Raw genomic sequence first — 14,603 nt, 5'->3', positions numbered from 1 at the left:
AAGGAAATAACCTCCACCACCAACAGTGAAAAAATCATCAAAGGTAATTTCCTAGACATGGCTGCCAAAGTGCAGTACACAAAATACATATACACAAAAAAACCTAGTTTCTTTTAGGGCATTAGATACCAAAGACAACTTCCTAGATTCGGCCACCATAAATATGGTACACACACAAAAATAAAACTCATATAAATGTCTTTTAACAAACAATTCTAACATTTTTAAAAGCTCAATTCTTGCTAATAATTAAAAATTTAGTTGGGAAAGTTCACATGAAAGTGTACATGCTAACATGTCTTAAGCAATTTATCAAATTCAATAAGATGCTCATTATTTAGGGAAAGAGAGCTTTCTTTAGACTACTTACATTTTCATTTATAACTGGTCTGAATATACATTCCTATAATCACATTTCTCCTGGATATTGAAGGGTCCTTAGTTATGCAAAATAAGAATCCTCAAAATTGCTATTAGCAAGACTATTCATAATAGACTAAAACTGAAAACTACTCTGAAATCCATCAATAGTACAATAAAGAAATAAATTATGGTACATTCGAACCATGAAATATAAAAGCAAAAAGAATGATATACAACTACCCACAACAATATGAATGATTTCTACCAATATGCTGAATGAAAGAAGCCAATCACAATATTTCATATAATACATAACATCAGGTAAAACTAACCTGTGATTACTTTTTGGGGAGAATGTGATTTGGGGCACAAGTAAAATCTATTCTTCAACTGGGTGTTTGGTTACATGATGTGTTCAGTTTGTAAAATTCAGTGAACTTTATAATCACAATTTACTACAATAAAATGTTTTTAAAGAGTTCTTTAAAATACAGAATTCTGTTTTAGGTCTCTGCTTTCAGTATATCACTGCAATGTTAAATGGACTTAGAGGCATATCTATCTTTATTTAGAAAATTTATCTTTTGGGTAAGAGATCACATCTATGTGAAAGATAAACCCAAATTTTATGAACATGATTTATACACTGTAAAATTACATTACTAAAAGACTTAGATTAACATACAATTTTCTGAATGGCAAGTTAAAAATAAGCACTACAGATCTCCAATGAAATGTCAACATCATCTATTCATTGTTTTCAAATTGTTTGTTAAATATTACAAATAATTCTAGTAGTGCAGATGTACAGAGACTCAGCCCAGACACATCATTCATATTTTATAGTACTTCTCTAAAAACAGACTATTTAAATGGGTATAAATTCTTTTGACTATTTTATATTTGACAAAACTGAGGCAAAGAGAAGCTAACACACTGAGATTTATCTCCCATTTTAAAATGTTTAATCTCAAAGTATAGATATCAGTACCAATAGCATAATTTATATAAAAGGGAGCATTTAGGATAATGTATATCATAGAATAAATGGGGCAATTACTGGATATTACAGATCAAATGTATGATAAAAACAACAAAAATATTTAAATAAATAGATTTATTAGTATTTTTATTCCAAAACAAAACCAGAGTAAATAAATTAAAATTACCTTGACAGCCACTCCTTTTCCTTCAGGAAATTCTAGAAGATGAAAAGTCAGTTCTTCAATCCTATTAATGCAGAGTTTTGGGTCAGTTGTTCTTCTTAATGCCTGAACTAATGCCCGGGTTCTGTTATCAATACTCACTCTTGCTATAATCTACAGAGACATATTTAAATATATATGATTATAAAATGAAACTGCTCTAGTAGTACTAACAAATGGTTAAAGTTTCTAAGGTCCTATTAGAAAATAGAACATCAATTTGACAAAAACGAAAACTTAAAACCACCATGAATAACAACTTGCCTTTTCTCTCTGAAGAATTAAATGCTTTTTCTCCAATGCATTTTTATCGTTGCTGTCAGCCTGCTCAGCTTTGGTGGCTTCTTCCTGTTCTTCTGACTGACTCTTTGAATCATACTTGAATTTGGGGACAAGTCCACCAATGTATCCACCTACTAAAGCTTGTACACCTTCAGTAGGATGAGAAAGAAAACTAGCAATACTTTTTTTAGTAGAAACTGGGAGGACCTCAGGTGTCCCACTGGGACTTTTGGCCTTGTCCACAGTATCTGAAGAGGATTCTGAGCCTCGCTTCTTGTCAGTCAGCACACCAGGAGTTGCAGATGTGGATTTCCCTTCTTCACCCTTTTTATCTTCAAGCTTTGACTTGTCCTGGAAATCTTTGTTTTCCTTTTTTTGAGACATTTTCTCGACACGTTTGAAGTATGAATTAATATGATTGGATAAAAAGTAGAATGACTCTCCAAATTTCGTGGTTATACTATTTGTGTAAGGTAAAGGGCTTTGTTTACCACTGTCTTTATCTTTATCTATAACGTCACTTTGCTTTTCTAAAACAGAACTCTTTTCTGATTTGTCACTATAGGTTTTCAGAGATTTGATGGTTTGTTTAACGTTTTTCTGTTTTAACCAACCACCATCTGATACTTTTCTTAATATTTCAGAACTTGGCTTAAATTGAGCTAAACGTGAGATCATTTCATTCTGATTTCCAAAAACAGCCTTTGAAACAGAGTTCAAAGTACTTTTTATACGGGACATACGAATGCTCACTTTTGTAAGTCCTTTGGGAGCAGAAGTGCTAAGTTTCAAAATTCCATGTAACCCATTGTTGCTCGGAGAGTAACAGTGCTTACTGCAAGAATGCGCTTCACTTTTGGTCCATTTACATCTTATTTTGCTTGTATGAAAACCTCTTTGTAGACTGATGTGGCTTATCTTCCAGTAATGTTTAGGTGAGCACAAGAAATGTAGTTGCTTGCTTTTCTGCTTCCCATAAAGACTTCGGGCATTACTAAGGAGGTAAATATATATATCTATAGTCAAATTAATAGACATAACTTAAAAATCACTTATTTTCTATCTGTTATGACTGTCACTTCAGTCCTGAATGCTTCATTTAAGAAATGCCATAAATTCATGGTCTTACCTGAAATGGCAAGAAAACAAAAATTAGGATTCAAGGGATAACTGAAATTGGGTATAAGAAAAAATACATCACTACATGAACTAAACTCAGCAACTTGTTTCAAACCGTCAATCTACAGTGGGAAGGCCAGGGAGGGTTGGGGGTGGGGGTGGGGGTGGGGGGTAAGAGATCAACGGAAGGACTTGTATGCATGCATATAAGCATAACCAATGGACATAAGACACGGGAGGCCAGGGGATTGTCAAGGGCGGGGGGAAAAAATGAGACATATGTAATACTCTTTGTAATACTTTAAGCAATAAAACAATTAAAAGAGTATTTCCATTATGATTGATACAGATTTCACTTTTAAGCTAATAGAAAAGAATTCATCTTTCAGTACAGAAGTCAATGAAAAAAGAAAGTGAGTAGTAGGATGTTTCATGAGCACTAATTTAGAGAAGCTATCCAAAGGTAAGTTTTTATTTTATTTTATTTATTAAATATTTTTTTATAATTGACTTCAGAGAGGAAGGGAGAGGGAGAGAGAGATAGAAACATCAATGATGAGAGAGAATCATTGATCAGTTGCCTCTTGCACGCGGGATCTAGCCAGCAACTGGGGCATGTGCTCTAACTGGGAATTGAACCGTGACCTCCTGATTCATAGGCTGAGCCATGCCAGCCCAGCTTTATTTTTTTTTGTTAATCCTCACCCAAGGATATTTTTCCATTGATTTTTAGGGAGAGTGAAAAAGAGAGGGAAAGACAGAGAGAAACATCGATGTGAGAGAAACACATTGACTGATTGCCTCCTGCACAAGCCCTGACCAGGTCCCTGGCTAGGAGGAGTCTGCAACCAAGGTGCGTGCCTTTAACCGGAATCGAACTCGGGACCCTTTGGTCCACAGGCTGATTCTCTATCAGCTGAGCCAAACAGGCTAAGGCCAAAGGTAAGTTTTTCTACAATACTTAATTGAATATGCAAATATAGATACAATGCTGTTTTTCTTCCTTATTGTTAAAGTCTTGACAAATTTATGTGATGCTAGACTTTACATTCTTTGAAGAGGCAGGTCTTATAATTCATTCATCGCAAATCATTTATAGAATATTTAATCTATACTACAAGTTGCTAGATGCTGAGACCGTAAAGACAAACAGGATACTAAGGAACTTTAGTATAGAGCTAGAGATAGAATTTTACTATCTAGTAATAAGTGCTTATTAAATTAAAGAAGTCAGACTAGAAGAAGCTATATGCAACAACTAACAGCTCAGGGGTTTACAACCACAATATAAAAAGAACACATACAAAAAAATAAATTTAAAAATAAAAGAAAAAGAACACATATAAATAAGAAAGGAAATAATAATCCTCTAGAAAAACAGGCAAATGACATAAACAGGCCAGGCACAGAATAATAAATACAAACAGTAAAATTATGAAAACATCCTTTCAATCAAAGAAAAAGGCCAATTAAAATAGGTATTTTGTTTTTGCAATTGGTAAAAATTTAAATGATTGATAATATCCAGTACTGATAATGGATGGGGGGAAATGGGACTCAGAGGGCTTTTTCACAGTATCTAATGAAATATTAAATGCAATCTATGACATTTTAAAGGTGCATATTCTGTGATCAGCAATTTTCCTATTAAGAATTATTTGCATAAGAATGCAAAGGTATATACACACAATCCCTGCTGTACTGCTTGCAATAAAAAAACACACTGAAAAACAACTCTAAATGTCTTCTGGCAAGGGATGGTTAAATTATGGTACATACATACAATGGAATGAATTACCATACCAGTTAAAGAGAACCAGATGATCTGTGTACACTGACATATCCTCCATACAGAATACAGTGAAAAAAGAAAAGCTGTAATACTATATGTAGTACAGACATATGAAGACATGGAGATGTAGACATTATTTAATAAAAGAAAACAAAAACCTACTTATGTAGTTTAAATCTGTGGCTACAAGTACACACACAGACACAGACAGAGAGAATGATTCTGAAAGGATTAGCACCAGTTTATGTATTCTTATGAACTGAGGAGCAGGATCAAAAGAGAACAGAAGGACTCTTACTTTTTATTTTTGTTATGTCTGATTTTTTTACAATGAGCCAGGTATTACTTTTATAATTTAAAAAAATCAAACAATTTAAAGCACTTTAATAGATGGTGCCTTGTGAATGGAAGACACGAGGTGAGAGTAAATATGCAGGTAAGTCTGAAAAAAATATGCTAAAAACTGGGCAAAGTTAAAAAGAAATTCATCGTGGAATAAAGATGAGAAGGAAAGGAGAGAATTCTAATTAATGCAGAAAAAATAAACACAAAAAAGCATACACAAAATCAGCAAAAACTGCAAGTAGTGTAATTTCGCTCCAAGATCTGAAGAGAATAAATAGGGAGAGGTAGAAGATGTTATTACAAAGACAGTTTGGACCAGATCATGAAAAGTCTTATAAATCTTGCCAAGCAAATTGAAAATCAAACTATCAATAACGTATTTTAAGCAAAGGGATCACATTAAAAGATGATTCCAGGAGATCTGTGCCAGAATGGAATAATGGGACAAAACTGAGAAAGACAGAAACCGAGAAGTTATTGTGACTGTTCAGAAGATGGTAGCCTGAACTAAAAATCTTTCTAAATTGCATGTGAGCATATTATTTTAAAATGACCAATTTCACAGTGGTAAGGAGAGAAAAGAAGCAAACATACCTGGCTCTTCTGAACTCCTTAGGACACAGTCAGTGTAATAAGCTGAAATAACATGAAAGCTCTACAATCCCCAACACAGAAATATTTGATAAAATACAATTAAAGTACTTGTGGATTAAAATGTCATGCTCAAAACCAATTATGGATTCCTACAACTCAACAACAAAAATCAACCCAATTAAAAATGGGCAAAAGGGCCCAGCTGGTATGGTTCAGTGGTTGAGCATTAACTTATGAGCAGGAGGACATGGTTTGATTCCTGGTCGGGGCACATGCAGGGGTTGTGGGCTCGTTCCCCAGTAGGGGGCATGCAGGAGGCAGCCGACCGATGATTCTCTCTCATCACTGATCTCTCTCTCTCTCTCATCTCCCTTCCTTTCTGAAATCAATAAAAACATATTTTTAAAAATATATTTTGATTTTTTTTGCAGAGGAAGGGAGAGGGATAGAGAGTTAGAAACATCGATGAGAGAGAAACATCGATCAGCTGCCTCTTGCACACCCCCTACTGGGGATGTGCCCGTAACCAAGGTACATGCCCTTGACTGGAATCGAACCTGGGACCCTTGAGTCTGCAGGCTGACACTCTATCCACTGAGCCAAACCGGCCAGAGCTAAAAACATATTTTTAAAATATCATAAAAATGGGCAATGGACTTGACTAGACTTCTCTCCAAAGATGATACACAAATGGCCAACATGCATATGAAAAGACTAGAGGCCCAGTGCATGAAATTCGTGCACTCAGGGGAGGGGGATGGGGGGCAGGGGGTCCCTCAGCCGGGCCTGTGCCCTCTTGTAGTCTGAGAGCCCTTGGGGGATGTCCAACTAACAGGGAGTGGGCCTAAGCAGTCAGATATCCTTAGGGCTGCCGCGGAGGCAGGAGAGGCTCCCATCACCGCCGCTGCACTTGCCAGCTGTGAGCCCGGCTTCTGGCTGAGCAACACTCCCCTGTGGGAGCGCACTGACCACCAGGGAGCAGCTCCTGCATTGAGCGTCTGCCCCCTGGTGGTCAGTGCACGTCATAGCGTCTGGTTGTTCCGACGTTTGGTCTATTTGCATATTAGCCTTTTATTTTATAAAAATGCTCAACATCATTGAGCACTGTTCGTGGAACTGAAATGGTGCAGCCACTATGAAAAACAGATGGTGGTTTCTAAAAAATATTAAAAATAGAACTAGTATATGATCCTATGAATCCTACTTCTGGGTATATCACCAAAGGAATTGAAAGCAGGGTCTCAAAGAGATATTTGCACAACTATGTTCATAGCAGCACTATTCACAATAGCAGAGGTGGAAACAACCCATGTCCATGGATAGATGAATAGATAAATAAAATATGCAAAGGAATACAATAACAAGCAGCCTTTAAAAAGAAAGGAAATCCTACCACATGCTATAAAACAGGGTAATGTGTAACCAGGATTTAGAAATAACAGAAAAAATTAAGTAGATTGACAATGTCAATGATATAACAGAGGGAATAAAAATAATGAGACAAAAAAGAGAGAACTATACAAAGAGTAAACAGGAAAAACAAATTTTTGAAATGAAAACTTCAGTTACATAGTAGTTACTAGACACACCTATACCATAATGACAAAGAATGGGACGGAAAATAATGGAATGTGAAAAATAATATTCCAGGCAGACTGGTATACTAACCAAAAGAAAGCACTTTCAAGCAAATTTAAGGCAAAATCATGAAATAAGGATTTTTTAAAAAGGGTTACTACATAATAGTAAAAGGAACAATCCATTTATTTATTAAATCTCCAGGAGTCTTTTAGGCCTTGGAGAACAATACAATCTATTAACAAATAAAGAACTAATATAATGTATAATATCAGGTGGAGAAGTGCCATAAAGAAAAATAAAGCTGGGAATTGGGGAGAACGGGCACAGAGTGCTATTTTAGTAGAGGAGGGGAGAAGAATTGAGTTGACATTTTATTGACAAACTGAATAAAGTGAGGAAGCAAATTATTCAAAGTATATGGGTAAAAGCTTTCAAGGCAGAGGAAAAGCAACCAACCTTTGGAGACAGGAATAAACTATGTCTATTCAAGAACAGCAAAAACAACAAGGTGGTTGAAGGGAAAATGGTAGAGATTGGCTAAGAGTCAAGCAGAAGATGAGCTACATAAGCGCAGACTACAGTAAGGGGTCTGAATTGTTTCTTTCCAACAAGATATAACCCTCATGACCAATTATAAATACGCCTATAAATCTGACATTGAGATATAGTATATAAAGCAAAAAAGGGGGGAACAATTTTAATGTACCTCATTAGAAATAACAATTATCAAGCAAAAAATTACTAGAGAGAACTATTAACAAAACCAACAAGCTTAATTCAACTGCTTCCAAATCACAAAGCCAGTAAATGCAGATAAGAGTTTTGAGAGTAAATTCAGCTGGGAAAGAAGTTAGCTTGCAAAAATATACCGAGAACAATGTAAAGTGAGAGGTACCATCATCAACTTAGAGAAGAACAGGGAAGATTAGATGATTTTTTTTTATCAGTGTACCAATGAGTCTTTACTGAAGACATTAGTAATGTATTGTTAATTAAATTTAAAGTATTGTGGGAGGGGTGTTCTAGTCTCAAATTTTCTCTTTAGACTACCTATTTATACAAAGACAGTCTGTATAAATACAATGGAGGTATAAATAGAATGAAGAAGAAATGTGGGAATTTCTAAGTGGAAGCTTTGCTGAGGACAGAAAGAATGAATTTATAGGGACTTCACTTAGTTATTGCAATAATGCAGGCATAAAGTTACAAGGATGTGAATTAAGATGATCTATAATAATAAAAGCGTAATATGCTAATTAGACCGGACAGCCAAATGACCTTCTGGACATCATTCTGGACGTCCTTTTGGACAAAGCCGTGGTGGCGGGGACAGAGGTGGTTAGGGGTGATCATGCAGGCAGGTGAGCAGTTAGGGGCAATCAGGCAGGTGGGCCAGCAGTTAGGGGTGATCAGGCAGGCAAGCAGAGTGGTTAGGGGCGATCAGGTAGGCAGGCAGAGTGGTTGGGGCAATCAGGCAGGCAGAGAGGTTAGGGGCGATCAGTGCAGGCCAGGCTGAGGGACACCCCCTTGCCCCCCACCTGTGTACCGATTTCATGCACTGGGCCTCTAGTAGTACTATAATGGAATAGAGGGCTACTCTTAGCCACACTTTGAAAGTGGGGAAACAACAACACAGGGCAGAGAAGAATGGCATAAGGAGAGGGAGGTGTCAAGACAACTTAAGGATTTTTAATCAGAGACACAAGGAGAATGTCATTTGTAAATATGAGATAACTGGGAAGGGGTCCAATTAAATATGAAAGAAAAACCTCTTGTATTTACAGTGGGACATTCAAGTGTAGGAGTACTATAGGAACACAGGCTGTGGATGTACATTTGGAGTTATCAGCACAGTGACAGCTGAAATCATGTTTGGATTTACAAAGAAAGGTTTACAGGAATAATTATTGAGCATTTGGGTATCACAGAACCTGAAAAAAAACTCTTCCTTGAAAAGTGCTTATTTGCATATATACACTACATTTTCCATGACATTTCAGGATATTCATGGACTTACTAATATATTCCTTTGGTTTCAAATGTTAAAACTCTGGTTCAGAAAGAACAGGGTAGAGCCTTGACTGCCATCCAGAGTTAGAGAGAGGAAGTCTTCCAGAAAACAAAAAAGCACTGGGGGAGAGAGAGCCTGAAAAAAGTCAGGGCAATGAATACAACAGCAAGGCCTAAAAAGAGGTGGACAACGAACAAAGTAAAATGTAAGAAATGGGAAAGATGAGAACTAAGACATGAGGGGCCAATAACTCTAACGCTGACGTTTTCATAAACATATGACCCAGAAGTGAGACAATATGTACCCTCAGCACAATTCCTTTGTCGTTCCTGAGCCAAAAAAACAAGTCAAAGTACAAGCGGTACTTTTAACTTTGCATGTTCCTGGAAGTAAATACATACACTAGTGAAACTGATCCTTTCATTCAACATCACTCATTCAAAGGATATTGCTTTCAAGATTTTTATTTAGATCTCATATAGAAATAGAAAACAGTAGCAACGTTAAGAAAAAATTTGATTAATAAAAATTATGATGGAGGGGATCAATGGGGAAAAAAACAAAGGGGACATCTATAATACTTTCAACAATAAAGATAAACTTAAAATATTTTAAAAATAAAAATTATGAAGTCAGAACATGTTCTTACACTGAAAGTACAACTAACTTGCACAAACAATTTAACAAAATAACTACAATTGGGGCTTGAAACAACGGCCTCATAAGAGGCACAAACTCTCAGTTCACAGTTTAACATTCTTTAAAAATTTATATTTTACATTCTTAATATTTCACTGTTTTAATAGCATTTCCTCGATACACAGAAACAGTGTTGTCACTTCTGAAACCTCAGCCATTAGGACTGTTCCTGGAAGTAACAACACCACTTTAAATAGGATCACAGGACAGTCCCCGATGCCAAACCTCTCGGCTGTTCCTAGGAGTCACCACTCTTCTCTGACATTATTGCATTAGGCACAGAAACCAGGTTCCTCCCAGTGTGATGAGAGAAAAGACAATGACGGGAAGCAATGCAACATAATGATTCATAGAGTTTCACCTTTTAATAAGCACACACCTGAGCCCGCGTAAGCAGCCGTAGTTGGGGACAGAGCTCCACGTAGGTGGCGATCAAAAGAAGTGGAAGATAAATAAAAGGACCAAGCCACGGGGTCACCCGGAGCACTGACATTCGGGAATGCGGCAGAACGGGAAAACCGTTGTTGACCGTCACCAGCAAACTGCTGGAAAACCCTACCGTCCGGGAGAGCCAAGCAGACTCGGGGTAACTGGGCCGGGAGTCGTGGGGGTGGGACAGGAAGCGCGGGGCCGGACCAGAGGAACCAAAACAACCTGCACGTCTGGAGCCAGCAAAACGCACGGGGGCGGGCGAAGCGAAGGGCACCGCGCAGCCAACAGCCTCAGCGCCCGCGAGCTCCGGCCGGTGGCCGGCGGCCTTCCGGAACCTCGGTCCCGGGGCCTCCCGCAAACTGGGAGTCTCCCCGCCCTCCCTCTGGAAACGCCCTTCGCGGACAGAGGCGACCAGAAGGGCCGGACAAGCGCCCGGGGCTCCCAGGCTTCCAGCTTCCCAAACTCATCGTTCCGCCTCGATCCCCCAGCGGCCACTCACCCGAATGAAGGCCGCGACTACTTCGGTGGCGGCGGCACGGACTTCCACGCCAGGTGACTCGCATCAGCTGAGCTCCCAACATAAACCTGGGAGGCAGCAGCCGGGCTCCTCCCCTCCCCGCTCCGCCCCGCCCCGGCGGAAGTGACGCGCACGCGGCCCGCGTCGGCCCGCCCACCCGGGGAGGAGCGCTTCCGATTCGCTCGGGCCTCTGCCGCCCCTTCGGCGGCCGCGCCTCCCCCGCCCGGAGACATGCGCAGTAGAGCATGACGGAACCGCGAGGCGGCGGCGTGCGAGTGGGCGTGCGTGTGGGCACGCGCCCGCCAGCGCCTGGAGCGGCGCCACGAGGGGGCGGGCGAGGGAGTTTGTTTTCTTCTGTTTCTGGGCCTCCATCCCTCGTCAGCTGACCTCAGCCTCCGTGTCCGTGTCCTTGAGGGCCCTGGGTGCGCTTTGTCTGGACCTGGGAGCTGGACGCTGGGTTTGCTGACGGCCCAGGGGGTGGCGAGCAGCAGGAGCCCGCGCCCCTCACGCTGAGCTGTCACCTTACCCGGGCTTGGCCTCCAGACCAAACATCGCTGGGAGACGCCTGCACATATATTAGCTCATTGAAAGGGAGCCTGCGGGGTTAGCATGTACCGCCCCGCAGAAAGCCCCACGCTTAACACTGACATGTTCCTAATGCTGACATTCTGTGCACACCAGGTCAGCAAACTAGAGATGGCCCGTAGGGCAAATATGGCCCACTCCTTTTTTTTTTTTTTAATCCTCATCCGAGGATACTTTTCTATTGATTTTTAGGGAGAGTGGAAGAGAGGGAAAGGCAGAGAGAAACACATGGATTGGTTGCCTTCTAGACCAGGGCCCCAGCGGGGAGAAACCTGCAACCCTACATGCCCTTGACTGGAATCGAACCTGTGACCCTACAGCCCGCAGGCCCACACTCTATCCACTGAGCCAGAACGCTGGTGTGTGTGTGTGTGTGTGTTGTGTGTAACGTCTGTGAGCTAAGAATGGTTTTTACATTTTTCTCAGTGGTTAAAAGAAAATAAAAAGAATGTTTTGGGAGACATAACAATGACATGAAATTCAAATTCATTGTCCATAAAAAAAAAAAGTTTGATTAGAACACAGCCATGCCCATTCTTTTATATGTCAAGCAGCTTTCATGCGACAGCACCGAATTTGGGGAGTTACAACAGCGTCCCTTACTCTCTTGAATTGACCTTAAAAATCAGCGGAGGTTAGGAAACACACAAAAGTGTCATTACTAGACTGCAAACTAAAAAGGTTACCATGCCTGTTATTCTCTCCCCCTAGACCAGTGATGGTGAACCTTTTGAACTTGGCGTGTCAGCATTTTGAAAAACCCTAACTTAACTCTGGTGCCGTGTCACATATAGGATTTTTTAATATTTGCAACCATAGTAAAACCAAGATTTATATTTTTGATATTTATTTTATATATTTAAATGCCATTTAACAAAGAAAAATCAACCAAAAAAATGAGTTCGTGTGTCACCTCTGACACGCGTGTCATAGGTTCGCCATCACTGCCCTAGACTCACAAGTCTCATGGGTGCTAGCTTTAGCTCCCTGTAAAATTATATAAAGCCTTTTAGGAAGGAATTGTATGAGCTGCCAAACATAGTGTTAAACTGACATTACTGTTATTATTACTCATTATTATTTATTATGAGGTGACAGCCAGCTTGCTAGGATCTTGGGGCACAAATGGATGGATTGTATACTTCATAATGCCTGGTAAACCCCTGCAGTACATAATCCAGACATGTTATTTAGCTATATAATAGTTAAAAGATATATGCACAAATTAAACTTTAGAGGCATATGGAAGTACCTTTAGTTTTGGAGAAATGTTTCTCCCTATTATTAAAGGAAAAATTATTCCTTTACCTTGTTATACTTTAGACTTGTTAAAATGACAAGGAAGACTTCATTTAGGACTAGTGGCTGTAGGTGCCGATACTGTAATAGGGAAGACAGTTGAGCCTCAATCATGAATACAGCAAAGACAGCTGGAGATGTATAGCCAATGAGCAGAGTGAAAGAAGTCAGTGGATGGAAAATAACTAAGAGGGGACATTAAGTGTAGGGGTGATTCTTACTACACAGACCTTACAGAATTCTTGCTGGTGATAGACCAGTGTGATCAGATATTAAGGGTGAGAAATGAGGGATTTGATCAGATACCAAAGATGATAAGATAGCAAGGTGGGAAATTCTCTCTAAACTGACTTAACAGGATTCTTGCTAAAACTGGACTTGGCAGGCCAAAGACAAGACCCAGGCAAGAAGTTTAAAGGTAGGTTTCATTCTGAAGCCTCTTCTCTTGGCTTGTAGGTGGCCACCTGCTGGCTGTGTGCTCATGTGACTTCTGCATTATGCGTCATGGCTCAAGAGTACAAATACCAAGAAAGGGAAATTACCCTGGGTGATCCAGGTTGGCTCAATCTAAATCACATGAGCCATCAAAACAGAACTTTCTCAGAATGGAAGCAGTAGAAGCGTGACAGAGGGTAGTCATAGATATTCATGAGTGGTAGGGGTGGTGGGGGACAATTTGACAAGAAATGCAGGGGGCTTACAGAGCTAAGAGATGTGTTCTGGCTGATAGCTAGCAAGAAAATAGACACTTTAGCTCTACAGTTACAGGAAGCTAAATTGTGCCAACAACCTACATGACCTTTAAAAGAATTTATTGCACCAGAGCCACCAGATAAAAGCCTAGGCTGACTGATATCTTGACTTTGACCTTGTGAGACCTCTTGCAGAGGAACCAGTTGACCCTATCTGGACTTCTGACCTGCAGAATTGTGACATAATACCTCTGAGCTGTTCCAAGTTACTAAATGTGTGCTATTTTGTTTCAGCAGCAATAGGAAAATTAATATAATTACCTTCATGTAGTTTGAGAAAATGAAGGCAAGGACTTTGTTTTGATCCTTAGCTCTTAGGCCTGGCATTTAGTAGGTACTCCGTAAATGTTTTACGAATACATCTTGATTGAATTAGATTCATTGATTCAACAGTTATATTCTGAGTACCTATCAAAAAGCATCAAGCAATTTGATAAAAAAAATAAAATAAAATTGAAGAATCTTCACAGAATTCATGGCATACATTTAAGTAATTATACTACTAATGTGGAAAGAGTTCTAATAGGGATATGCACCCAATATTGTAAGAACTCAGAGCAGGTATACCCAGCTCAACCTGTGGAGTTAGGAAAACTTTCTTGGAGAAGGAATTTCTGAGCTGAGTCTTAAAAGATGAAGTTGTTAGCAAGACAGATGACAGCAGTGGAGGTGGTAAAGGTGTGGAAGAAGAGAAATAGCTTTACAGAGAGAATAGACAAAGGCAATGAGATAAACAATAGTTACTGAGTACTCACAGGAATGCACGAAAGGAACTATGATCTTTTCCATGTTTCTGGTCCTGGAAATGTGATATAAGAGTTGAGGGTTAGGGGGAACTGAGGCAGAGCTTGCACTTAATATTCTGGGTAATCAGAGTCATTGTTAGATTTTTAAGGCAAAAGAGTACTATGGTCAAATTTATGTTTTAAGTAGATTTTTTTTGGCATCATGAGAGGTCAAGATTTGGAAGAAATGAACTCTGTTCTTGTTATCTATTTTCCTATTTAATCTATTCTTTCTTCACCCA

The 14,603-nt window shown here is 39.3% G+C and overlaps 1 protein-coding gene across 2 annotated transcripts in view; it reads right to left on the bottom strand.

The window, feature by feature from the left end:
* Positions 1–11,052, bottom strand: part of PNPLA8 (patatin like phospholipase domain containing 8) — a 31,148-nt gene extending 20,096 nt beyond the window's left edge. The window contains exons 1-3 of one of the 2 annotated variants that reach the window (XM_014452790.2): positions 10,923–11,052; positions 1,833–2,844; positions 1,533–1,682 (exon numbers count right to left, since the gene is read on the bottom strand). In XM_014452790.2, the coding sequence (XP_014308276.1) occupies positions 1,533–1,682; positions 1,833–2,591 (909 nt within the window). In that variant the 5' untranslated portion in view covers positions 2,592–2,844; positions 10,923–11,052. Of the gene's footprint in view, positions 1–1,532; positions 1,683–1,832; positions 2,980–10,922 lie in introns of both variants that reach the window. The other variant, XM_014452789.2, reaches the window with a different exon arrangement.
* Between the last annotated feature and the right edge of the window lie 3,551 nt (positions 11,053–14,603).

The sequence above is a fragment of the Myotis lucifugus genome, unplaced genomic scaffold (genome assembly GCF_000147115.1).
Source record: "Myotis lucifugus unplaced genomic scaffold, Myoluc2.0 scaffold_18, whole genome shotgun sequence".
Classification (NCBI taxonomy): domain Eukaryota; kingdom Metazoa; phylum Chordata; class Mammalia; order Chiroptera; family Vespertilionidae; genus Myotis; species Myotis lucifugus.
Note: the sequence above shows the minus strand (reverse complement) of the source record. Positions and strands in the feature narration are given on the sequence as shown.